This window comes from Rhineura floridana, chromosome 12 (genome assembly GCF_030035675.1).
Source record: "Rhineura floridana isolate rRhiFlo1 chromosome 12, rRhiFlo1.hap2, whole genome shotgun sequence".
Lineage (NCBI taxonomy): Eukaryota > Metazoa > Chordata > Lepidosauria > Squamata > Rhineuridae > Rhineura > Rhineura floridana.
The window spans coordinates 37,859,473-37,882,274 of record NC_084491.1 but is presented as its reverse complement, the minus strand read 5'-3'; the positions used below and the strand labels follow the sequence as shown (position 1 = coordinate 37,882,274).

General features: G+C 46.0%; 1 protein-coding gene across 2 annotated transcripts in view; it reads left to right on the top strand.

Moving 5' to 3' along the window:
• Positions 1–22,802, top strand: part of UBASH3B (ubiquitin associated and SH3 domain containing B) — a 94,958-nt gene that overhangs the window by 55,672 nt on the left and 16,484 nt on the right. The window contains exons 2-6 of one of the 2 annotated variants that reach the window (XM_061592838.1): positions 9,656–9,709; positions 12,365–12,551; positions 13,442–13,640; positions 19,302–19,471; positions 22,456–22,664. In XM_061592838.1, the coding sequence (XP_061448822.1) occupies positions 9,656–9,709; positions 12,365–12,551; positions 13,442–13,640; positions 19,302–19,471; positions 22,456–22,664 (819 nt within the window). The remainder of the gene's footprint in view (positions 1–9,655; positions 9,710–12,364; positions 12,552–13,441; positions 13,641–19,301; positions 19,472–22,455; positions 22,665–22,802) is intronic. The other variant, XM_061592839.1, reaches the window with a different exon arrangement.

Here is a 22,802-nt window from a genome sequence, read left to right as displayed (position 1 = left end):
AGCAAGCCAGACCACGATCTCCCCCCACCTGTCAATCATCTGACATCATGATGAGATAGTGTCAGGGCAGGATTTAACACTACCCTGCTCATCACCTGATGGGTGGGATGGGAGTGAAATCCTGCATTTTCCAGGGCTGAGCTGCGGACAGGAGTTCCCTGTGGGGGACTCCCTCACGCTCCCAAACAGAGAAAAATTGAGAACCCCTTGCTTATCAGCTAATGGGGAGGGTTCAATCCTGCTTTCTGCAGGCTTCAGCTGTATGCAGCAGGCTTCAGATACAGCTCTTTTTTACCAAACAACAACCAAAAAAGCATTGACCGTTACCATTTCCATCCCTGGCTTGTTTTTGATGCTGATGGTTTTTCTGGCCTTTTCCTTGTAGTGTGTGTATGTCTTGGAATATGGCAGCAGCCTACGAAAGCTACAAGAGGAAACACTTCCACAGATCATTTATTTTTATTTTCATTGCTCCCCCCACTTTTCTGCCATGATGGAACTTAAAGCAGCATCCGTAAGGTTGCCATGAGGTCTACTATCCAGACCCTCGCTAAACCCCAGAGCAGCTTAATTGCAGCAAGGGGGCTACATCATGTATCTTCAGACCATGAGCTTGTAACAAACGCTGTTTTGTTGTGTCTTTTCTTCAAGGCAGTGTATATGGTTGTTCTCTTACCCTTCGATATATCCTCAAAACAACCCTGTTGCCAGTTAGCTACCAGGCTAAGTTTGAGGTACTGATTTTGGTGTATAAAGCCCTATACAGCTGGAACCAGGATACCTGAAAGGCTGTCTTGCCTCTTATATATGCATTTGATTACTGCACTGTGCAGGTGAGGACCTCCTGCAGATACCATCTTATCAGGAGGTCCGTTCCACACGATATAGGAATTCGGCCTTTAGTGTTATGGCACCTACCCTTTAGAATTCCCTCCCCTTAAACATGAGAGAGGCGCTGTCTCTGTTGTCTTTTAGGCACTTACTGAAGATACTCCTTTTCCAGCAAGCCTTTTAAGCAGAGAGCTTTATCCCAGTCTGCATCTGCATTGGAATTATTTTTAAGATGTTTTATTGTTTTATCACTTCTTGTTTGCTGCTCTGGGCTCCTTAGGGAAGAAGGGTGGGATATAAATTTAATAAATAATAACAATAGGTTATAGACGGAAAGGCAGTGACTGTCCCAGGTCACTCAGTGGGCTTCATGGCTGAGTTGGGAATTCAAGGTCTCTCTCATCCTAATCCAACACCAGACTCACCACACGATGAAATGTAATTGCTAAAGTGTGCTCCAGTAGTGTAGTGGCAAATTCAGAAGTGCAGGGTTCCTTCATGATAGTTACAACCACACTCCCTCCCCTTTTTTTTTTTGCTGCTGAGTCAAGAATTAGATCCTTGTCAATTCTTCCCCCACAACTAGAGACATCCCTAGGAGCCAATAAGCTTGCAAGAGGAGACTGTTAGCTACTGAAAAGAGTCTTCTCAGTGGCTGACTCACCTCCTTTCACTCTGATTGGCTCCAATTAGCAGGAAATGACAAGGAAGCATGTTAGAAGACTCTTCTCAGTGTCGGAAGGCAGAGCTGGGGTCCCAATCCCGGGGAGCTGGATCCCGGAGAGTTGGGAGAAGAGTATTCGGATGGATGGCAGAGGGAAGGGGGAGGAACTTCCCCCCTTTGGAGCGAAGACGAAACAGAGGAACTGCCAGTGATAAGGTCGCTTAGCAACGGGGAGCCTGAGCCCTCCCTGGACATTCTCACGCCTCCCCCTCTTTCAGGCTCAGAGCAAGAGGGGGAAGAGGGAGGGCTGCTCACAGCCGAAAAGCGGGAAGGCAGTTTACCATCAGCTCCTCCCCTATCCCCCATCCTGGAATCGGAAACTTCAGAAGAGGAGGGGGTGATGCTTCCCCCCTCACTGCGCACACGCAGACAGCTGAAAAGACAGGAGAGAAGGGGGGGAAGGTGGGCAGTACCTGAGGGGCAGTTAAGGAGAAGCGAAAGATTGCGCGCCCGTTTGGCCCCTTCTTAAAGAACAGGCGGGAAGAAGTCCCTTGCTCTGTCAACTTTCTCCCAATGCCACAGGACCTGTATCCCTGTATTGATTCATGAGAAAACGCAGTCTTTGTTTGGACATTACCCTAATAAAACACGAATTAACTACAATCGTTGGTCTGGTTCCTGAGTCACATCCTGGGCCTGACACTCAGTGGCTAACACACACTCCTTTCATGCTGATTCACTCATAGGATTCTGGAGACATTGGGACCCTGCTTCCAAAAAAGCAAGAGGTCTGAGAGCCTGGATGACTACATCCCTGGTGTGCGCATTTTTGCCCTCCCCAGCAATAAAGCAGTGATGTCTGGATATGATCCAGAGATATGTAGATGTGCCTTGGGGGCAATCCTCACAACTGCCTCCAGTATGACATATGTTATTCACACAGCCTGCAGTGCTTTGGCATACAAAAGTTGAGTGCAGCCTGACAGCACACATAACGTCATGCACACAGATTTTTTTATATGCTGGTGTGAAAGCTTGAAAAGCGCCACTCAACCCATATAACAGGTTGGATCCAGACTCAATCATGCTTAGAAAAAAAGTTGAAAAGTTAGGGGACTTAAGTTAGTTGTTAACTAAGTTAGTCTGCTCCAGCCTTCCCCAACCTGGTATCTTCCAGATATCTTGGACTACAACTCCCACCATCCCTGACCATTTGCCATGCTAGCTAGGGCTGATGGGAGTTGTAGCTCAAAAACCTTAGAGGGCACCAGGCTGGGGAAGGCTGCTCTACTCTAACCATATTTACGTCTGGATATGACCCAGTGTTTTTGCACATCACTCTGATTGTTCTGCATGACTAAACCGCCAGGAGCTATCAAGATGCCGCATCACAATGAAATGCATTTCGTTGAAATGGCTATCGGTTGGAGACTGTCCAATGCGGTGAATGCCTTTGCCACTTGCTAGGAATGATGCAAGTTGCAGTCTAACAACATATGAGGGCAACATTTCCCATTCCTGCACTATGCGAACCAAGCTGTCCTTCAAAATTCACACTCTTAATTTTGACATGCTGTTCTCCAAACAAAAAGAAATGTGTACAGATGTCTATATATTAGGTGGAAATGTCCATAAAATTGCTTCTATTAGTGAAAATAGCATGCAAAAATGCCTTGTTTTAGGAAAATTGCTTGCAAAAATATGTATATTTCAAGAAATGTTTACTAACATGCTGACAAATTTTGATGAGGACTTTTAAAACAAAATTCATAAACTGATGCAGAATGTGATAAACTGAACTTCAGACTGGAGAAGTGAGAAATTGAGAGAAACTAAAATTGAAGGATTTATCCATCCCTGGGTGGGATCCAGTTGCTTTTTAAAGGTCATAGAATAGAATCATAGAATAGTAGAGTTGGAAGGGGCCTACAAGGCCATCCAGTCCAACCCCCTGCTCAATGCAGGAATCCAAATCAAAGCATTCCCGACAGATGGCTGTCCAGCTGCCTCTTGAATGCCTCCAGTGTCAGAGAGCCCACTACCTCTCTAGGGAATTGGTCCCATTGTCGTATGGCTCTAACAGTTAGGAAGGTTTTCCTGATGTTCACTCAAAATCTGGCTTCTTGCAACTTGAGCCCATTATTCCGTGTCCTGCACTCTGGGACAATCGAGATCTCGGCCCTCCTCTGTGTGACAACCTTTCATGTACTTAAAGATTGCTATCATATCTCCCCTCAGTCTTCTCTTCTCAAGGCTAAACATGCCAAGTTATTTCAGTCTCTCCTCATAGGTCTTTGTTTCCAGTCCCCTGATCATCCCTGTTGCCCTCCTCTGAACCTGTTCCAGTTTGTCTGCATCCTTCTTGAAGTGTGAAGACCAGAACTGGATGCAATACTCAAGATGAAGTCCAACCAGTGCTGAATAGAGGGGAACTAGTACTTCACGCGATTTGGAAACTATGCTTCTGTTAATGCAGCCTAACATAGCATTTGCCTTTTTTGCAGCCACATCGTACTGTTGGCTCATATTCAGCTTGTGATCAACGACAATTCCAAGATCCTTCTCACATGTTGCATTGCTGAGCCAAGTATCCCCCATCTTATAACTGTGCATTTGGTTTCTTTTTCCTAAGTGTAGAACTTTGCATTTATCTCTGTTGAATTTCATTCTGTTGTTTTCAGCCCAATGCTCCAGCCTATCAAGGTCCCTTTGAATTTTTTTTCTGTCTTCCATGGTATTAGCTGTGTCCCCCAATTTTGTATCATCTGCAAATTTGATAAGCATGCTCTGTACTTCCTCATCCAAGTCGTTACTAAAAATGTTGAAGAGCACTGGGCCCAGGACCAAGCCCTGTGGTACCCCACTCGTTACTTCCACCCAGTTTGAGAAGGAACCACTGATAAGCACCCTTTGAGTACAATTCTGGAGCCAACTCTGGATCCACCTGATAGTTGTTCCATCCAGCCCACATTTAACTAGCTTGCTAATCAGAATATCATGGGGCACTTTGTCAAAAGCTTTGCTGAAGTTGAGATATATTATGTCCACAGCATTCCCACAGTCTACAAGGGAGGTTACCCAATCAAAAATCAAGATAAGATTAGTTTGGCAGGAGAAGCATGCCAGTAAAGAATCATACCAATTATTCAGAGAAGCTATTGAGTCTGGATGCTTTTCTTAAGAGCTAATGCCTCATTTCCTATTGCAATCACTTCCTCTCAAGTAAATGGCCTGTTGCCATTATACATTAACATTTATTGACATGCACCTCTGTATTGAATGGATATCCTTTGTGGTTGCTGCTTACTTTATAATGGAATGTATGGGAAGCGAAAACCTTTCTATAACCATGACTGTTACATAGCACAAAGGGTATGTGCCCTTTTTTCTGTTAAGGATTTATGCATAGGACTGAAAAAGTGGCACTTGCCTTGGGCAAGTGGTGTTGAAATGGCTAGAGCAGTGGTTCCCAACCTGGGGGTCATGACCCCCGGGAGGGCGGCGAAGTAATCCAGAGAGGCTGCAAACAGTAAAGAAATGAATTATTTATTTATTTATTTTACAAAAAGTCTTCACTACCTGGATGCTGTCTGCTCCCCACTGCAGCCACAGATGACACCTCCCCCTTGCTCCAAATGAGAGAGGAGGACTTTGGCTGAAGTGCCAGAGCATCTTTCAGGTGCGCCAAAGGCAGGCATCTGCCTATAAAACATGTGGCAGATGTCAAAGGAGGCTGAGGGTAGAGCTGCAAAGAAGAAGAGGGGTTTACTATCACTGACTTCCATCTCCTCGCACTGCCGCTGCTGCTGACGCCCTTGCTCAGAACGAGAGGAGAGGGCTTTTCGTGAAGCAAAAAGAAGCAAGGCTGTGAGGAAAGGCTGCTTTCCCCTTCCTTCCTGGGAGCCAGCCTGCCTGCCTTTCTTGGCTTCTGATTCACTGCCAACTCCTTTTAAAAATTATTCTTATTTGAGAGGCCACTCAGATCTCGCCTTCAGCTCAGACGGAGCCAAGGAGCAGTGAGGAAGCTCAGGATTTGCTCTCCACCCATCTCTGAGGCATGTGCCAGTATCCCCCCCTTTCTTCCACCTACACTCTGCCCCCCCAATCTGTCTCTCCAAGATGCTGTGGCAGCTGAGGGCTTCCCCCCCATGTGCCCAAATGCATGCACGCCTGCAGATGCTTGCAGGAGGGGCAGGTGTGCTTGTGTGTGTGTGTGCACTGATCTCTTCTGCTCTGCTTTCGGTCTCCAAGTGCACACTAACCAAGTTTATTTATTTATATATTGAGTTTATATACCGCCCCATAGCTGAAGCTTTCTGGGCAGTTTACAACAATTAAAAACATTAAAAACAAGTATACAAATTTAAACCATTAAAACCCATAAAAACAGATAAGCAAGTTAAAAACACATGTTATTCAAATGCTGTTAAAATGACTGAACTGATCAGTTCTGATGATCATCCCAAGGCCTAAAAGCACTAACCCCCTACTCAGTCTATCCACCCTTTTGTCTTCAAAATCTAGCATCCTCACCATGACTACATGGCTGCTTCTGTTGTTGTTGTTGTTGTTTATTACTTAAAAAGCTCCACAGGTTGGCTGAGGCTGGGGCCCACATACTGCCACTGAAATGTATTTATTTATTTAATTACTATTGCATTTATACCCCACCTTTCCTCCAAGTTGTTCAAGATGGTCACATGGTCTTCCATTTTATCTTTACACGAACCCTGTGAGATAGGTCAGACTGAGAGACTGTGTCTGGTTTAAGGTCACCCAGCGGGCTTCATAGCTGGGTGGGGATTTGAACCTGGATCTTAGACCAACACCGTAACCCACTGGTGTTGGGAGACAGGACTGTACATCTTCAGACTGTGTTTCGGGTGAGGTGGGGTTCCCAATTTGATTGGACCTTTGCATTAAGAAAAGAAAGCAACACCTCCCTGTCTGCTTTTTATGGAAAGGGATATTTGGAGATGTGATTTTGTCACACACCATTTTTTCAATTAACAGAGGCTAAAATTACAATTAGCTTGGGAGGGTCATGATTTTTTTTGATCTTATAAAAGAGGTCTCGTACTCATAAAGGCTGGGAACCACTGGACTAGAGGATACACAATGGCAGAGGGTGTGTGGATATGTCGTGTCCTTTTCTCCAGTGGAGATCAGAGCATACTAACGGTCCTCCCCTCAGCTATTGTGCTGAGGCCCAACAAGCCTTTGGGAACAGAACCATCCCTCTCTCATCACTGGGCTGGATTTTCATATGCTTTCACTTTTGTTAAGCTAATAACTAAAGATGCTTTCTCAGTGGGTATTGCCAGCTCAAAGACACTTGCTTAAAAGAGCATTGATGGCTGGTGGCTGCCAGCTGTCACTCTCCCTACTTGGATGGGAGCTGGAAAAAACAGCTTGGCAATTTTGAATATAGCTAGTGAAGGAGACAGGAGTCTCAACTGCTGCCTGGGAAGCAGGAACCTTTGGGTAGAGGCTGCTATTTGCTTGGGGCCAGAGGGGGGCTGATGTGCTTTCAAAAGGTGCTTACCTGCTCCCCCAGATTTGGCTTGGGAATCTGATAATAATTGTTACCCTCTGCCTCCAGTGCTCTTTTCTCACAAGAAAGCAGGCACAGTCCACAGTGTATCAGCTGCTCTGGGAAGTGTTTCCCAAGTAATCTTCTCTTTTTCAATGGCATGAGTCAGCAAGAGCTGGGGGGTGGTTGGAGGTGCAGGTCTTTCCTGCTTTGTCATGTCTGACTCTCAACTCTCTGTGCTGGGAGACCGGAGTGGGTGGCTGCTGAAAGCCGTAGGAATAATCAGCCAACTCCTGCCTCTCTTCCCTCAGGTTGCTCCCAGTGACAAAATTACTGACATATAATAATGCCAGGAAGGTATTTGATACAAATGAATGTTTAATGCAGATAGATGCTCAATGCCAAAGATAACCCGAGGGAGAGGGTGAGGGATGGCTTTGGTTTGTATAGTTATAAGCCAAAAAAAGGTGGTGATGGTGGAAATCTCGAGATATGAAGCAGTTTTGTTTAAAAATAAATCAATAAAAGATCATCGGTAGGGAGGCTTCGAAAAGGCTCTTGCAAATCTTGGAGGGGCTGCAATGTGCCTCTGTGCTCAGAGACATATTTTGTCCACGCCCCCCACTGTGCGCCAAACTAAACCGGTGTGGTTGGTACCCATTGGGACTGGCAGGGCGGGAAGCAGGGAGCCCAACCGTAGGTGGAGCCAGTGACAGATGCAGACACCGCCTGACTGGTTGTAAGTCAGGAGCCGGCTGGTAGGGGCTGGCTGAGAGCAGAGTGAGGTTGGTGGAGCAGCCCCCATTTGCCTTAATGGGCCAGCCTCCACCGAAGCTAGATGTGAAGTAGAAGAACTGTGGACAGGATCTTCCGGAGGGGGGGTTCCCCCTTAAATGAAATAGAAGCCATTGGGGAAGTTGATTTCTATCAGGACTGTGATACAGAAAGCAAGGGGGGGTTGATCCTCCTCCATGTGCCATATTTGTGACTGATATCCCACCCCACCCCGCACAATTGCAAATGTTTATTTATCATACTTTTTAAATTCTCCTCTTCCTCCAAGGAACTCAGGACTGGGGTAGCGCACACAGTTGCTACCTCTGTCCCGTTTTAATCTGCACAGCAACCCTGTGAGGTAGCTTAGGCTGAGAGAACGATGGGCCTGTGGCCGCTCAGGGAGCTTCAGGGCAGAGCAGGGATTTGTTTCACTGGGCAAAACATACAGGGTACTATATGGGTGTTTTATGCCTCCCCCATGGGGCAATGGGGAGGTTGATTGAGGAAAATGATGCCCCATCCTTCCAGCACAGCAGTCTTGATTTGGACCGCCCTTCCTCTTGTGTTGCCACCTTTTGGGGGTTCTTGGGTGGGATCCCAATCGCAGCAACACCCCACATCATCAGAACGTCAGTATGGTGTAGTGGTTAGAAGGTTGGACTGGGACTAGGAAAACCCAGGTTCAACACCCCCCACTCAGCCCTGAAAGATGGCATACAAAACAAACTTGCAAAAAGAGGTGCGTCTTCAGTATTCGCCGAAAATTGTACAGTGAAGTTGCCAGATGTACCTTGGTGGGGAGAGAGTTCTGCAGCTTAGGGGCTGCCTCAGAGAATTCCCCTCTCCCGGGCCACCACCACCCCAAACTTCCGAGGGTGGCAGAACTCCCCAAAGGGCCCCCTCCCTGCCCAGTTGCAAGAGTCCAACCAGCACAAGCTTTTACTGCTATTAAGCAGCAGCTGCAGTCTTACGCGTGAACTGTTTGTCGCTGAGCGCATATGGACTCTCCAGAGGTATGTGGGGGGGTGCACAGGAGGGAGAAACAACACACACACACACACACACACAGTCTTGAGTTCAGGGCCTACGAAAGATCTGGTTATTTACTTAAGACCACAGATTTTCTGTTACGTTGTATCCATGGAGACTCCAGTTTCTCATCTCACCCTTCAGGGTTCTCGGTACAGAGAAAATTTCCAAGGGAAAATGGTTATTTCATTGAAAGAGCCCTACAGCTGGATCAGGCCAGTGGCCCATCTAGTCCAGCATCCTGTTCTCACAGTGGCCAGCCAGATGCCTCCGTGGGAAGCCTGCAAGGAGGACCTGAGCGCAAGAGCACTCTCCCCTCCTGCAACTTCCGGCAACTGGTTTTCAGAAGCATACTGTTCCCGGCTATGATGGCAGAGCATAGCCATCATGGCTAGTAGCCACTGGCAGCCTTATAACCCTCCATGAATTTGTGTGATCTTCTTTTAAAGCCATCCAAGTCGGTGGCCGCCACTGCCCCTTGTGGAAGTGAATTCCATAGTTTAACTCTGCGCTGCGTGAAGAAGCACTTTCTTTTGTCTGTCCTGAATCTTCCGCCATTCAGTTTAATTGAATGTCCACGAGTTCTGGTGCTCTTTTCTTTGTTGCAGAGACAAAATTGGATTCAGGTGGGATTTTAAAAAAAGAAAAGAAACCTAAAGGACAATCCCGGTAAAAGGAAGGGATTATAGTGGCAAACTTTTCACTAGCGTGTGTTGCTGTTGCAAACTTGTGCAAAGAGACGCCAACGACGCACCCCTTGGTTGCCATCTAGTGCTTGTAAGAGCACTAACAGGGGACTTTCTTTCCTTCCCTTCCTGCAGACAGAAAGCTCTGGCATCTACAGGAGGCCGAAGTGTCCAAGCAGCATGTGACTGGTTGGTATGAATTAATACATTCGAAACTCTGCAACATCTCATTTTTACATATTTGTTTTGGTGGAAAGTATTTTCCCCAGGCTTTTAACAGGAATGTAGCGAGCTCTCTTGCCTCAGATTATTGCCCATCTAGCTCTGCACTGCCCACACTGACTGGCAGGAACTCTCCAGAATTTCAGGCCAGGGGTCTTTCCCAAGCCTATCTGGAGATGCTGGAGATTGAACCTGGGGCTTCCTGCACGCAAAGCCATGTGCTCTACCAGTGAGCTGCAGCACTCCCAATCAGAGCTTGGAAAAGTTACTTTTTAAAACTACAACTCCCATCAGCCCCAGCCAGCATGGCCACTGGATTGGGCTGATGGGAGTTGTAGTTCAAAAAAGTAACTTTCCCAAGCTCTTCTCCCAATGCAACCTCCCTCCAATGTTTCTCGGATGAAAATAAGGACCTTGTAACACCCCAGGCCTCATAACACAGATGGTTATCCAAGCTATGGATGTCCCCGTTAACAGATTCTTGAAGGCTCTGTTCCAGGGGTAGCCAATGTGGTGCTCTCTGGATGTTGTTGGAATACAGCTGCCATTATCTGTGACCATTGGCCCTTCTGGATGGAGATGCTGGGAGTTGTAGTCCAACGACATATGGAAGGTGCCATATTGGCTGCTCCGCTCTATTCCGTCTCCCTGTGTGATCTTAGAGATGGAAGAGACCTTTGTGGGATCTGCAAAGCAGGGTGGAGGTACAACAGATTGATCCCCACCCTCCGCTTAAATAGCCTCTTGCATATGCGGCATTGCTTGACCCTGCAATAGTGTGCCCTGTGTAGTTTTAAAAGCCAAGAGAGGCTTTGGTCTTGAGATTAGTCTAGAAAGACAGAATTGCCCTACAACAGCAATGAGGAACCTGTAGCCCTCCAGATATTGCTGCTCATGGAAGCATGGCCAAGATGATGGGAACTATAGTCCAACATCATCTGAAGGGTCATGTGTTCTCCATCCAAATCCTATAGTCTTTTTTCAGCAGTTTGCAATAGTTTTGGTACCAAGGGATGGCGTACCTGTGGCTCTCCAGGTGCCATTGGACTACAACTCCCATCATCCCTGACTATCGCCATGTTGGCTGAGGCTCATGGGAATTGGAGTCCTATATCTGGAAGGCCACAGGTTCTCCATCTCTGCTGTAACCTCTGCGGATTTTTATTAGTTACACCAGGGGTGGGGAACCTGTGGCCCTCCAGATGTCACTGGACCCCAGCTCTCATCAGCCCCAGCCAGCATGGCCAGTGGTCAGGGATGATGGGAGTTGTAGCCCAACATTATCTGGTGGGGCACATGTTCTCCATCCCAGGCCTTTTATCATCAGTTCCCAGTGAGTTTCTCCAGCCTTTGGGGATAGTGGGCTGTGTGCTACACGGCACTTTCACGTATGGAAGTTGGAGAATGGAAGCAATTAGGAACAAAAGAAGCTGGCTTGCACTGAGTCGGACAGTTGGTATATCTAGCTCAGTATTGTCTCCACTGACTGGCAGCGGCTCTCCAGGCTTTCAGGCAGGGGGCCTCTCCCCGCACTATCTGGAGATGCCAGGGGTTGAACCGGGGACCTTCTTCATGCAAAGCAGATGATCTACCACTGAGTTAAGGCATTTCCTAAGGGCAAAAATAGGGACAAGCTTAGACACGCTGATTTCCCAGAGGCATGTTCCAGAAAATAGGGGGCTGTCTCTTGTGGGAGCGTATGGTAGCCTGCCATTGTACTAACGCATGGGAACTGAAATGCTGTCGCAGTACATGGAGGCTCACGGTCTGCTCTCACATCAAGAGCTGCATCCAAATAGTTGTGGGCAGAACTTCCATCTGTGTGGGGGAGATTTTCACCCACAACCCAGAGCTCCTGAACCATCGGTGCCCCTTTCCCATTACACCCCCTGGAGCAGCCTTTCCCAACCAGTGTGCCTCCAGATGTTGTCGGACCACAATTCCCATCTTTCCTGACCATTGGCAACGCTGGCTGAGGCTGATGGGAGTTGTGGTCCAACAGCATCTGGAGGCACACTGCTTGGGAACGGCTGCCCTGGAGTCTGTTCTAGGAAGCTGGCAGGGGCACCTCCAAAGCATCACAAAGAGCTGCCCTTGGGACAAGAGATCTGGAGAGCTCTGGTGCATTGTGCAGGGGCGTAGTCCAGCGGTCGAGCATCTGGTTTGCGTGCAGAAGGTCCTAGGCTCAATCCCTGGCGTCTCAGAGTACGGCTGGGAAAGACTCCCTCCTGTCTGAAACCCTGGAGAGCTACTACCAGGCACTGTAGACCAGTGGTGCCCTCCAGGTGCCATTGGACTCCAACTCCTATCAGCCCCAGCCAGCATGGCCAACGGAGAGGAACAGTGGGAGTTGTAGTCCAACAGCATTGGCTACCCCTAGTGTAGACAATACTGAGCTAGATGGACCAATGGCTTAACTTCTAGGCTCCTAGGCGCTTGGCTGTTGCTTTCTCACTCCAGACTGATCTTTTCTTCCTTCCTTTCCTTTCCTTTTTTTTTTTTGCAGAAGATATCACAGCCTCTGTATTAATAACCTCTCCCATTGCATTCCTTGATCAGACCCGTTTGCTCTTTTCTACTCTTCTGCAGTTGCCACTTATCTCTCCTGTTTTCCGCTTCCAGGCTCTTTTCCCACGTATGCGACCCCTTTCTTGATGACCCCCTGCCTCGGGAGTATGTCCTCTACCTGCGTCCCACCGGACCCTTAGCGCAGAAGCTGTCGGACTTCTGGCAGCAGTCAAAGCAGCTGTGTGGGAAGAACAAAGCACACAACATCTTTCCCCACATCACGCTCTGCCAATTCTTCATGGTGAGTGGGTGTCTTTTTTTTTTCTTTTGCCGTCCCACTCCTTTTCTGCGTCCGGTCGAATTGTCAGGGCCGAATTACACGTGATGCTGCCTGCAAAGTGACGGGAGGGAGGCGCCGCTCAGCCTGCCTTTGGGCCAAAGTGCATGGGATGCTAAAAGGGCTCCTCCAAGCAACCTGTTCATTGAGCGTTCGTCCAGATTGGCTTGCACAAAGCTTATGCAGAAGTTAGACGGGGGATCACCAACGCATTGCCCATGGGCACCATGGTTCCCACAAAGGGCTTCAGTGGTGTCCCCAGCAGGTAGCCCTGAATCTGGGCTTTCAGTTTTTTAAACAAGGTTTGTCTCTAGAAAGAAAGTTATGGAACAAAATGTGCAGGCACCCTTTTAAGCTATTTGTGCAAAATTAGCCAGCCTGGCTGCTTCTGCCTGTCAGTGTTATTAGCTAATAAATGAAATCAGAGCTGTGATTGATTAATAAGTTGTTTGGACACCAGGCAATAGGAATCACTGGGATCCTAAAGAGCTACTGTTTTGCTCTCCCTTTTAGTACACTTTTCCCGTTTCTTTCTTTCTTTTTCTAGCCCTTGGAATCTCCATAGTTTGCCCTTCCTTTTTCCCTAGCAACCAGGATGCAACTTTCCTGTGCTGGGTTCACCTGAGATCAGGTGTGTCTAGAAATTATTTTTTGCAAATACTCCTACAGAAAAAGTGGGGTGAATGTTAAAGAATCCCCCTCCCCACATGGCAAATGCAAAATGCATTTCAGTGCATTTCCCCCGTCACTTTCCTAAATGCAAAAATTCTGGGTTCTCTGTTTCTTTCTTAAAGTAAATTTATTCTGCTGGGAGTGTCATCTTGGCTTCTAATCTGACCACCGTCTCTTGGCAGTGCGAAGACAGCAAAGTGGATGCGCTCTGTGAAGCTCTGCATGCTACAGTGACGCGGTGGAGGTGCAAGTTCCCCACCCCTTTGCCCCTGGAGCTCTACACCTCGTCCAACTTCATTGGGCTCTTTGTCAAAGAGGACAGCGCTGAGGTCCTCAAGAAATTTGCTGCAGATTTTGCTGCAGAAGCCACTTCTAAAGCCGGTGGGTGTTCACGTCATGATGGGATTTGTTTAATTACCATTTTATAGTTGTTGTTGTTTTACTCAAATTATTGTTGCATTCTGTCCCTTCTTTTGGACTTTAAAAAGAAGCCGCCCAGGTGGCTTACAAAGCTAGAAAATTGATTGGCTTCTTGTTGGTGGCTGCCAGAACGGTGATTTTACGGGTCTGGAAAACTCTGGAAGGTCTCATATTGGACAGATGGCGTCGAGAGGTGTGGAAAATTGCCCTGTTAGAAAAATTGACTATCAAATTAAGATTAGCAAAAGGAAAGAGGAAAAACAAAGAGGCTTTCGAAGAGGACTGGTGGCCCTTCATACTCTTCTCTGCAAAAGACAAAGCTAGAAAAGCTCCAATAAAGCTTGGACCAAGGTTTTTCGGGGACTGCCTGCTTCCGTATGAAGCCCTCTGTGCTCTAAGACAGGTCTGGCAACCTTTGGCCCTCTAGATGTTGCTGAATGACAACCCCCATCATCCCTGGCCGTTGGCCATGCTTGCTGGGGCTGATGGGAGTTGCAGTTCAGCAACATCTGGAGGGTCAAAGGTTCCCCAGATATTGCTTTTAAAATCAGGTGGTGAGACCTTCTCCAGGATATATTCATGTGTGAGGAGCAGGTGGGTGGTGGTGAACAGAGAGCAGGGCCCTTTCTGGGCTCGCACCCACCAGTTGAATGGTCTCCCTAGTTCTGACTTCCGGGAAGGGTGACTTCGCTTGTGCCTGCTTTTGAGACGGGCTCCCGCCTCAAAAGAAGCTTATTCAGATATAAATCAGTCAGAACATTTTTTTTTTGACTGATGAAATTTCTCCCGGGCAGGGAGAAACGTAGAGATCAACCTCAAAAGCCTGTTTTTGTTGGGAGGACTGGATTTCATTAATTTATGAGAAAAGGTCCAGCCAGCAATGCCGGACGGACTTCCGAACAAGCTCTATCTGATTAATGCGATACGTTTATCTTTTCTTCAAAGAGAAAACGGACTAACAGGCAAGCACCCTTCTTTCTATTATTTTTTTTACTTGGTTTAAATTGTTGCAGCAAAAAGAGATTTGTCAAATGAATCAGCTTTAAAGAACTTCTGGGTGAGCTATAACTCTTCTCTGTTGTTCATGAAATTAACAGCTTATCTCTGTTTCTATTGCAAAAAGCTGTCCTGGAAGTGCATTCTAAAGATATAAACAGAAGAGGGATTTCTATTCCGAGGAACATTATATTGTCTGGGACTATTCTCTTTTTGGTCTATTTTATTTTGACGAATCTGCTTCTTCACGACGCCACTAACTGTTTTGATGCTGGGAACTAAATTTGTTTTGTGTCCTTGAACATAGAGAGATAAGGCAGGCTGCTCTGTTTATACTGTGATGTCATCAAGCCTGGAATATTAACCCAATTGTTGCTGAAATAAGAAGTGGTTCTTCTTTATTTTTGTTTTGTTTTGTTTTCATGGTTTTAAAAATGGCAATCAAGAAAGTGGCTGAGAATCTGGAAGTAATTATGTTTCAGAAAATAATGGATGAGATTGAGATAACGAAACAAACCCTGCGACAGGGCAGTAAGGAGCTGAAAATTGAACTGAACAAAATGACGCAGGAGCTTAAAGAAATAGGGGATCCTGTGAGAGAGGAGAATGAGATCAGAGATGAGAAAAGAAAAAATAAAGGGAAGATACAAGCCCTGGAGATTGGAACAAATGTGGAATTGGAAAAAGATCTGGAGTTTATGGATATTGGAAATAAAATCTACTATTTGGAATTTAACGTTATCTCTGAAGAAATTAATGAAGATATTAGAGATAAAGTTATCAATGGCTTGGATAATCTTCTGGACTGGAATGACGTGATGGAGCTTGATATAGAGAAAATCTATGGAATTAACTGCAGCCATGTGACAATGGAAAAACTCTCAAGAGATGAGCCAGTGCATTTTGTAAAAAAGAAGAACACAGATATGACTTTACAACAATATTTCAGCAACTTATTCAGAATTGATGGCAAGAAAATATTTGGGATAGAGGAAATTCCCATCAGCTCTTATTATATGACTATGGCTATGACAGCAAGATTATTATGGAATACTGATAATGGAAGATTGGACACTGAAATTACTGGACTTAACAGGACTATTGAAGATGGAAGATGGAATTAATATGGATAATGGAATAATGGCTATTGAAATTATTGGACCTAACAGATTTTGATGAGATGGATTAATCGATATGTTTATTTGGACTATGGTTATGACAATAAGATTATTATTATTATTAATGAGATGGATCAATCAACATGTTTATTTGGAGAAAAATTGATAGATATATTTCTTAAAGAATTGAAACCTCTCTTTGACTTTTTGTGGAAAGAATAAAGTAATGTTTATGAGATTTGATGATTAATTAAGATAACTACTAGAGGAAAGTGATTTTATAATATAATTTAAGAGACAGGATTGTTATATATTGTAGACCTACAACTGATTTGATCTGCGACAAATGGGAAGTCAACATTTTATTTTTTTGTTTAATCATTTTTGTTTTGTTTTGTTTTTTGTCTTTGAATGTTTTATGATTTTGTTTTGTATGTTTTATGAAAATTTGAATAAAAATTATTGTAAAAAAAAAAAAGAATGTTCTCCCTAGTACTGTGAGCTTGTTCCTCACACTTACAATCTTTTGGCACCAGGGTAAACATGTTTTTGTATACCCAGATATTTAAACTCAGGCTGTTGCCAGAGTGGCTGGCAGGCAGAAGCAGAACTGAGGACCTGACCTCCTGGCAGCAGTATACCAGTGCTCCTGCTGGTGTGTCCATGCCACCTTGTCTTTGCTGCCACCCCCACACTGTCCTGGGACACTGCAGCAACATCAATGCCAGCAGGCAGGTTTACGGCCCCACATCTCCCAGCTGGCCACTCCTGTTGTGTTTTAGTTGTACTGGACAGACTTTGCCTGGGTCCTAAACGATAGTAACAAAGGTACTAGATGAGGTCTAGGAAGAAAGTTCCACAACTGGGTTGCACCCACCTAACTTCTGAGAGCCTCAGAAGAAGATCTGAATTGCTGGGCAGCTTCTTATAGGAGGAGACAGTCTTTTAGATACAGATTCTCCAGACTCCATGCTGTATAATATGCCCTTCTAACACAAGAAAGGGTTTGATTGATCTTTTATCTTTCTGACCTCACAAGGATAAAAAAAGGTAAAGGTGTCCCCGCACTTGTTGTACGAGTCGTTTCCGACTCTTAGGGTGACGTCTTGTGACGTTTACTAGGCAGACCATATATATGGGGTGGGATTGCCAGTTCCTTTCCCGGCCTTTCTTTACCCCGCAGCATATGCCGGGTACTCATTTTACCGACCACGGATGGATGGAATGCTGAGTGGACCTCGACCCCTTTTACTGGAGATTCGACTTCCTCCTTCTGTTGGAATCGAACTCCGGCCATGAGCAGAGCTTCGGCTGCGTTACCGCCGCTTACCACATCACAATTACTCCCACCTTCATCATGCTCTCAATATGTAGCTTGGCTCACTTGCTAGAGTCCTCTGCTCCCCTCTGCAGGTACTATTTTAGCAGATTGCCTAGGGTGGTCTAGGTGCAGGGCAGCATCTGCGTGCCGCAATTCTGTAGGAGCACAAAATAAGCAGATTGTAGGATGGGCCTTCCAGTCTCTGTACAAGTCCTATGTGGTTCCTTCTGTTTTCCAACACTTTTGAGAGTATTCCCAGATGCAAAATATCTCGACCAGTTCCAAGAAGGTAGGCCTTTTTTTTTTTTTTTTACATCCCCGGGGATCTGATCTTTCATCTTGAGCTCAGAGAGAGGTGCCCTGCAGTGCTCTGCATCATCTTTTCCATTCTCATTGGTTCAAAAGAAAAACAGAATCTATACATCCTCTGATTCATTATCTCCTGAGAAGGAAGCTGACATTTTGGCAGTTCTTTAACCTTTCTGGCAGTCTCTCTTTCTGTGTGTGTGTGCGTGCATGTGTGTGTGTTTTCTGGGCTTGTGGTGCTAGTGCTTCCTGCATTCTCTACCTATCTCAAGATGCCTGTAAATAACCCTTTCAGTGATGGTAGGGTTGGGGAAAGAATCATGATTCATTTCACACTTCAAAACAAACATACCTAATTCACACTTTCCTAAACGACATGCAGGCCGAAACTCTTCAAAATTCATGCTTCTCTGAATTGTGCAGTGCAAAAAACTGATTTAAACAGATGGGGCAATTATTTCATTCCATTTGCGATTTGCTCTCTGTAAAACACATCAAAACAATATAACGATGAAAACATGAAGAGGGCGACGAGGATGATAGCCGGTATTGAGAACAAGTCTTATGAGGAAAGGTTGAAGGAACTTGGCATGTTCAGTCTAGTGAAGAGAAGGCTGAGGGGTGACATGATTGCACTCTTAAGTACCTGAAGGGCTGTCACATAGAGGAGGGTACAGATTTGTTCTCTGCTGCCCCAGAGGGTAGGACTAGGTCTAATGGTTTTAAGTTGCAGGAGCGTAGATTCAGATTGGACATTAGAAGGAACTTCTTGACAGTAAGGGCGGTTCGGCAATGGAACCGACTGCCGAGGGAGGTGGTGGGATCCCCTTCACTGGATGTCTTCAAGCAGAGGCTGGACAGCTATCTGCGGGAGATGCTCTAGCTGTGGATTTCCTGCTGTGAGCAGGGGGTTGGACTCGATGGCCTACAAGGCCCCTTCCAACTCTATGATTCTATGAACAATTAAAGCAATGTCATGTCTATAAACAATTTTGAAACTCACACAGGTACAGGTTGGGACTAAATCTGTATTTACAAGCATGGGCATCTACAGGATTTTTTTGGGGGGGGGGGAGAGAGTAAAACCCTGAAATGTGGTAACAGGCTAGTTTCTAACAAAACATTAAAAGAATAGTGCATGCACATTTTGCCTCATCTCTCGGGTTCTACAAATGCTATATACTCTCTTTTTATGAAAGCTGGGAATCTAGGGATTATGGGTCATCGGGGGGGTGATCCCTGTGGAATTAATATTCTATGGACCTCAAACTTTAGTCAGAACCTTGCAGACATGAAGAGAATGATGGGAAGAATGACATGAAATATGCTGCAGAGAGCATGTACAGGGTGTGTTTCAGAATGTTCCAAGAAAACTGTTGATGCTCAACCTTCTGGAAAACCACAAGTAGATAGGCACATGTGCATAGCTCAGGCATTCTTTTTGCAAGTAATTGAGAAATGATTATGTGATGATAGAAACCTGCTTTATGTACGCCTTAGAAATTTTGCTATAAGAGTGAGCTGAAAATTGTCTATGGCAGAGAACTTTGGATTTATGCTTGTCTGAATTTCTCTCCAAGCGGCCACTTGTTTTACTTTGGTTTTGTTTTACTTTGTTTAATAAAGTGCCTCTGGCAAGATCTGGATTTATACACCACAGGAAGCTCTGTTTTCTTCCACATCCCCTTGCCCCATCCCATGGACACCAATGCTTACCAGATTTGCTTTTAAAAAAAGAGAAAGTCTTCAATAAGCACTGAAAAACAAAAAAGATCCCAGGATTATCTGCCCCGTCAGACCTAGCCTAGGCAGGCCTTGCTCTGGTCCAGCTCATCTGCCGTCCCATTGGCTCCCAACTCACCACAGATTTCCTCTTTGCAGATGTACACGTGGAACCCCATAAGAAGCAGCTCCATGTGACGCTGGCTTACCACTTCCAAGCCAACCACTTGGCCACGCTTGAGAAGCTAGCTCAGAGCATAGACGTCAAGCTGGGCTGCGACTGGGTGGCTGCCATATTTTCTCGTGATATTAGATTTGCTAATCATGAGGTAAGCGTGGGGCTCCAGGAGGCATTGATTAAAACTTTTTTCCCCACTCGGGGGGCTGAAGCTCTTAAGAAGGTTGCCGCATTGTATTCAAAGCACATAGTGAGGGTGGGATTGTGAGGTGGGAGCTGTATGAGGAGGAAGATTGTGTCTGCTTTGATATAAAGTAGGCAGAGGCAGGTTGTGTCCAGGATGGTTAAATCTAGCTCTCAAGGTCTTTGCATCTGTCCGTCCCAATATAGGTCCTGATGGTCCTGCACCTCACCCACTTTGAGACACAGGCAAAAAAGCCACTTTAAAAAAAAATAAATAACAGAGATAGGAAATCTGTGGCCCTCCAGATGTTGGTGGACTACAACTTCCATAATCCCTGACCCAATGGCAAAGCTAGCTGGGGGTGATGGGAGTTGGAGTCCAGTAACTTCTAGAAGGCCACAAGTTCCCCAGCTCTGTTTTTCACTAAAGAGCTTATTGTATTAAGCAAAGGGCTCTTGAACTTCTCACCACTATCATTTGTGAACAGCACTGGAGGCCTTTTCAGAGTTGGCCCCTTGAGGAGCTTGGCTGCTGTCTCCCATTTGTTGGCCTTAGGGCCAAATGACACTTAAGCCCTTTACTTCGAACATGCAGAATTAGAACATACTAATAATTTGCACTTTTCAAAATGCAAATTGCATCACTTGCCTCCATTAGCAGGATCAGAGCAAGCATGGAAGGGAGAATTTAAGAAGGGAAATCCCTCTTCTGAAGCTGGCATTTGGTTTGGAGGGTTGTGGAGAAATCTGCCACTGCTGCCAAGTAGGGGGTTTCCTGAAATGCAAATACTAGCTTTTAAAGGAGGTATTTTTCCTCAGGACCACAGCACAGGGAGGAAATGGTTAGATTCTTTCTGTGTGACTGCTTTGATCCTGTTAATTATCAGCCCCTCCCACACACGCATAGCAGATGCATATTTTTTTTAAAAAAAAAAATCCTGCATGTTCCATGCTAAAGTGTACCAGGTTTGGCGCTTAGATTCCAGGCAAGGGAATCTGAAGAGCAGAGCACTGGGAAAGCCATATGACAGCCCCTGTTGGCCACACTGGGCAGGAGCAGGGATAGGAATCCAGAGAGATGTGATTCAGAAGTGGATGCAGCTGATCTACCCAGACCAATGTGTGGATTGGGACAGAAGTTCACTCCAGAATCCATGCATTGCCAGGTTCCCCCAGTCAGTTATGGATTCACACAATGGTGGCTGGATGCCTGTTGGGACTGGTAGGGTGGAAGGCAGGGAGCCCAACATAAGGTGAGCCTCAGCCAATGAGAAGTAGAGCCAACTCATTCTAGTTTTGCCCCCATCTGCCCCCCTGCTGAGTTCTATGAGAGCAATGCCGAGACTAAGAAAGAGGTTGAAGCTGACAGCCAGGGCCAACCCCAGGACTGGAGGGGGAGAGAAGGCAGGTGTGTGTGTGCTTAGTGGCTTATTTTCCTTAAAGGACTACCAGCCTCCACTAGGTTTTCATATGAGGTGGTTTGAGGGCTGCCTGCCTGTCTTCTTCAAAAGGTTGTTTCACCTGCCTAAGAGCTGCTCGCTCACAAAAGAAGCCCCTGTTGCTGCTGCTGCAGCACAATGGTGAAATCAATGCAGCAAGCCCCTCTGGGAGCAACGTGTCTTGATGTCATGCCACTGCAGTCAGGGGGGATTTCATGTATATGTTGTGTTGTTTTTTCCCTTCATTTTATCTATTTTACATTCAGTTCCTGCAAAGACTCTAAGGGGAAATTGAACATTAAAATGCATGTATAATAGGTAACACACACACCCCAAGAGTGGTGAACATCATCAAAACCCTTCCTGGGGTGAAGCCCCAGAGCCACCTTTCCAATGCAGATGCTGCTGTAACTTAACTGGATGGTACTGGATGCTTGAGCGACAAGAGCTTTTATAATTGGTGGGTCTGTTTTGCTCTCCTGTGAGGAGGCTACAGCTGGGCAGATACACATTTGTGGGAGCTCCAGATTGCCTCCACCGGTGCATCCACATAGCTCTGACCTCACTGCTGCCCTTCCTTGCCCCAGTGCCTCCAAGTAAGCTGTAGTGGCACCATTGGAGTAGGGGCGGCTCTGCTCCACAACCCCAGCCTCTTCTGGGAAAGCACACTTGCTGGTTTGTTGGGGAAGGGCCATAGTCTAGTGGCAGAGCACATTCTTTGCATAAAAAGGTCCCAGGTTCAATCCCCAGCATCTCAAGGTAGGACTGTGCATGTCCCCTGTCTGAAACCCTAGGGGGCCCTGCTAGGCAGTGTAGACAGTACTCAGCTAGTGGACCAGTCATTTGACTCTGAACTCAGTATAAGACACAGAAATGCAGGAAACTGATTTAGACTGAGTTAGACCATTGCTGAGTAGTTTATTTCCCAGCCTTACCTGGAGTTGTCGGGGATTGAACCCGGGACCTTCTGCATGCAAGGCAGATGTCCTACCATTGAGCTATACCCTTCCATAGTTTTGTTGTTGTTATGTGCCTTCAAGTCGATCATGACTTATGGCGACCCTATGAATCAGTGACCTCCAAGAGCATCTGTCATGAACCACCCTGTTCAGATCTTGTAAAGTCAAGTCTGTGGCTTCCTTTATGGAATCAATCCATCTCTTGTTTGGCCTTCCTCTTTCTCTACTCCCTTCTGTTTTTCCCCAGCATTATTGTCTTTTCTAGTGAATCATGTCTTCTCATGATGTGTCCAAAGTATGATAACCTCAGTTTCATCATTTTAGCTTCTAGTGATAGTTCTGGTTTAATTTGTTCTAACACCCAATTATTTGTCTTTTTCGCAGTCCATGGTATGTGCAAAGCTCTCCTCCAACACCACATTTCAAATTAGTTGATTTTTCTCTTACCCTGTTTTTTCGCTGTCCAACTTTCACATCCATACATACACAGTTTCCTATATTCTTGCATACGATCGATGTTGGCTGAAGGCTTTCCCCTTCTATTCCCCCCATAGACGCTTCAGGTGATCTACCCATACGCCCCACAGAATGATGATGAGCTTGAGCTTGTTCCGGGAGACTTCATCTTTATGTCTCCTGTGGAGCAAATCACTACCAGTGAAGGCTGGATTTATGGTACTTCTCTTGCGACTGGATGCTCTGGACTGTTGCCTGAGAATTACATCACCAAAGCAGACGAGTGCGGCACTTGGGTGTTTCATGGGTAAGCACTCTGATCCTGCTTGCTTTGGCGACAAGAGCTTTTATAATTGGTGGGTCTGTTTTGCTCTCCTGTGAGGAGACTACAGCTGGACAGCAGAGAAAGAAGAGCTGACCCACTGATGGGGGAAAAACAAGTCAG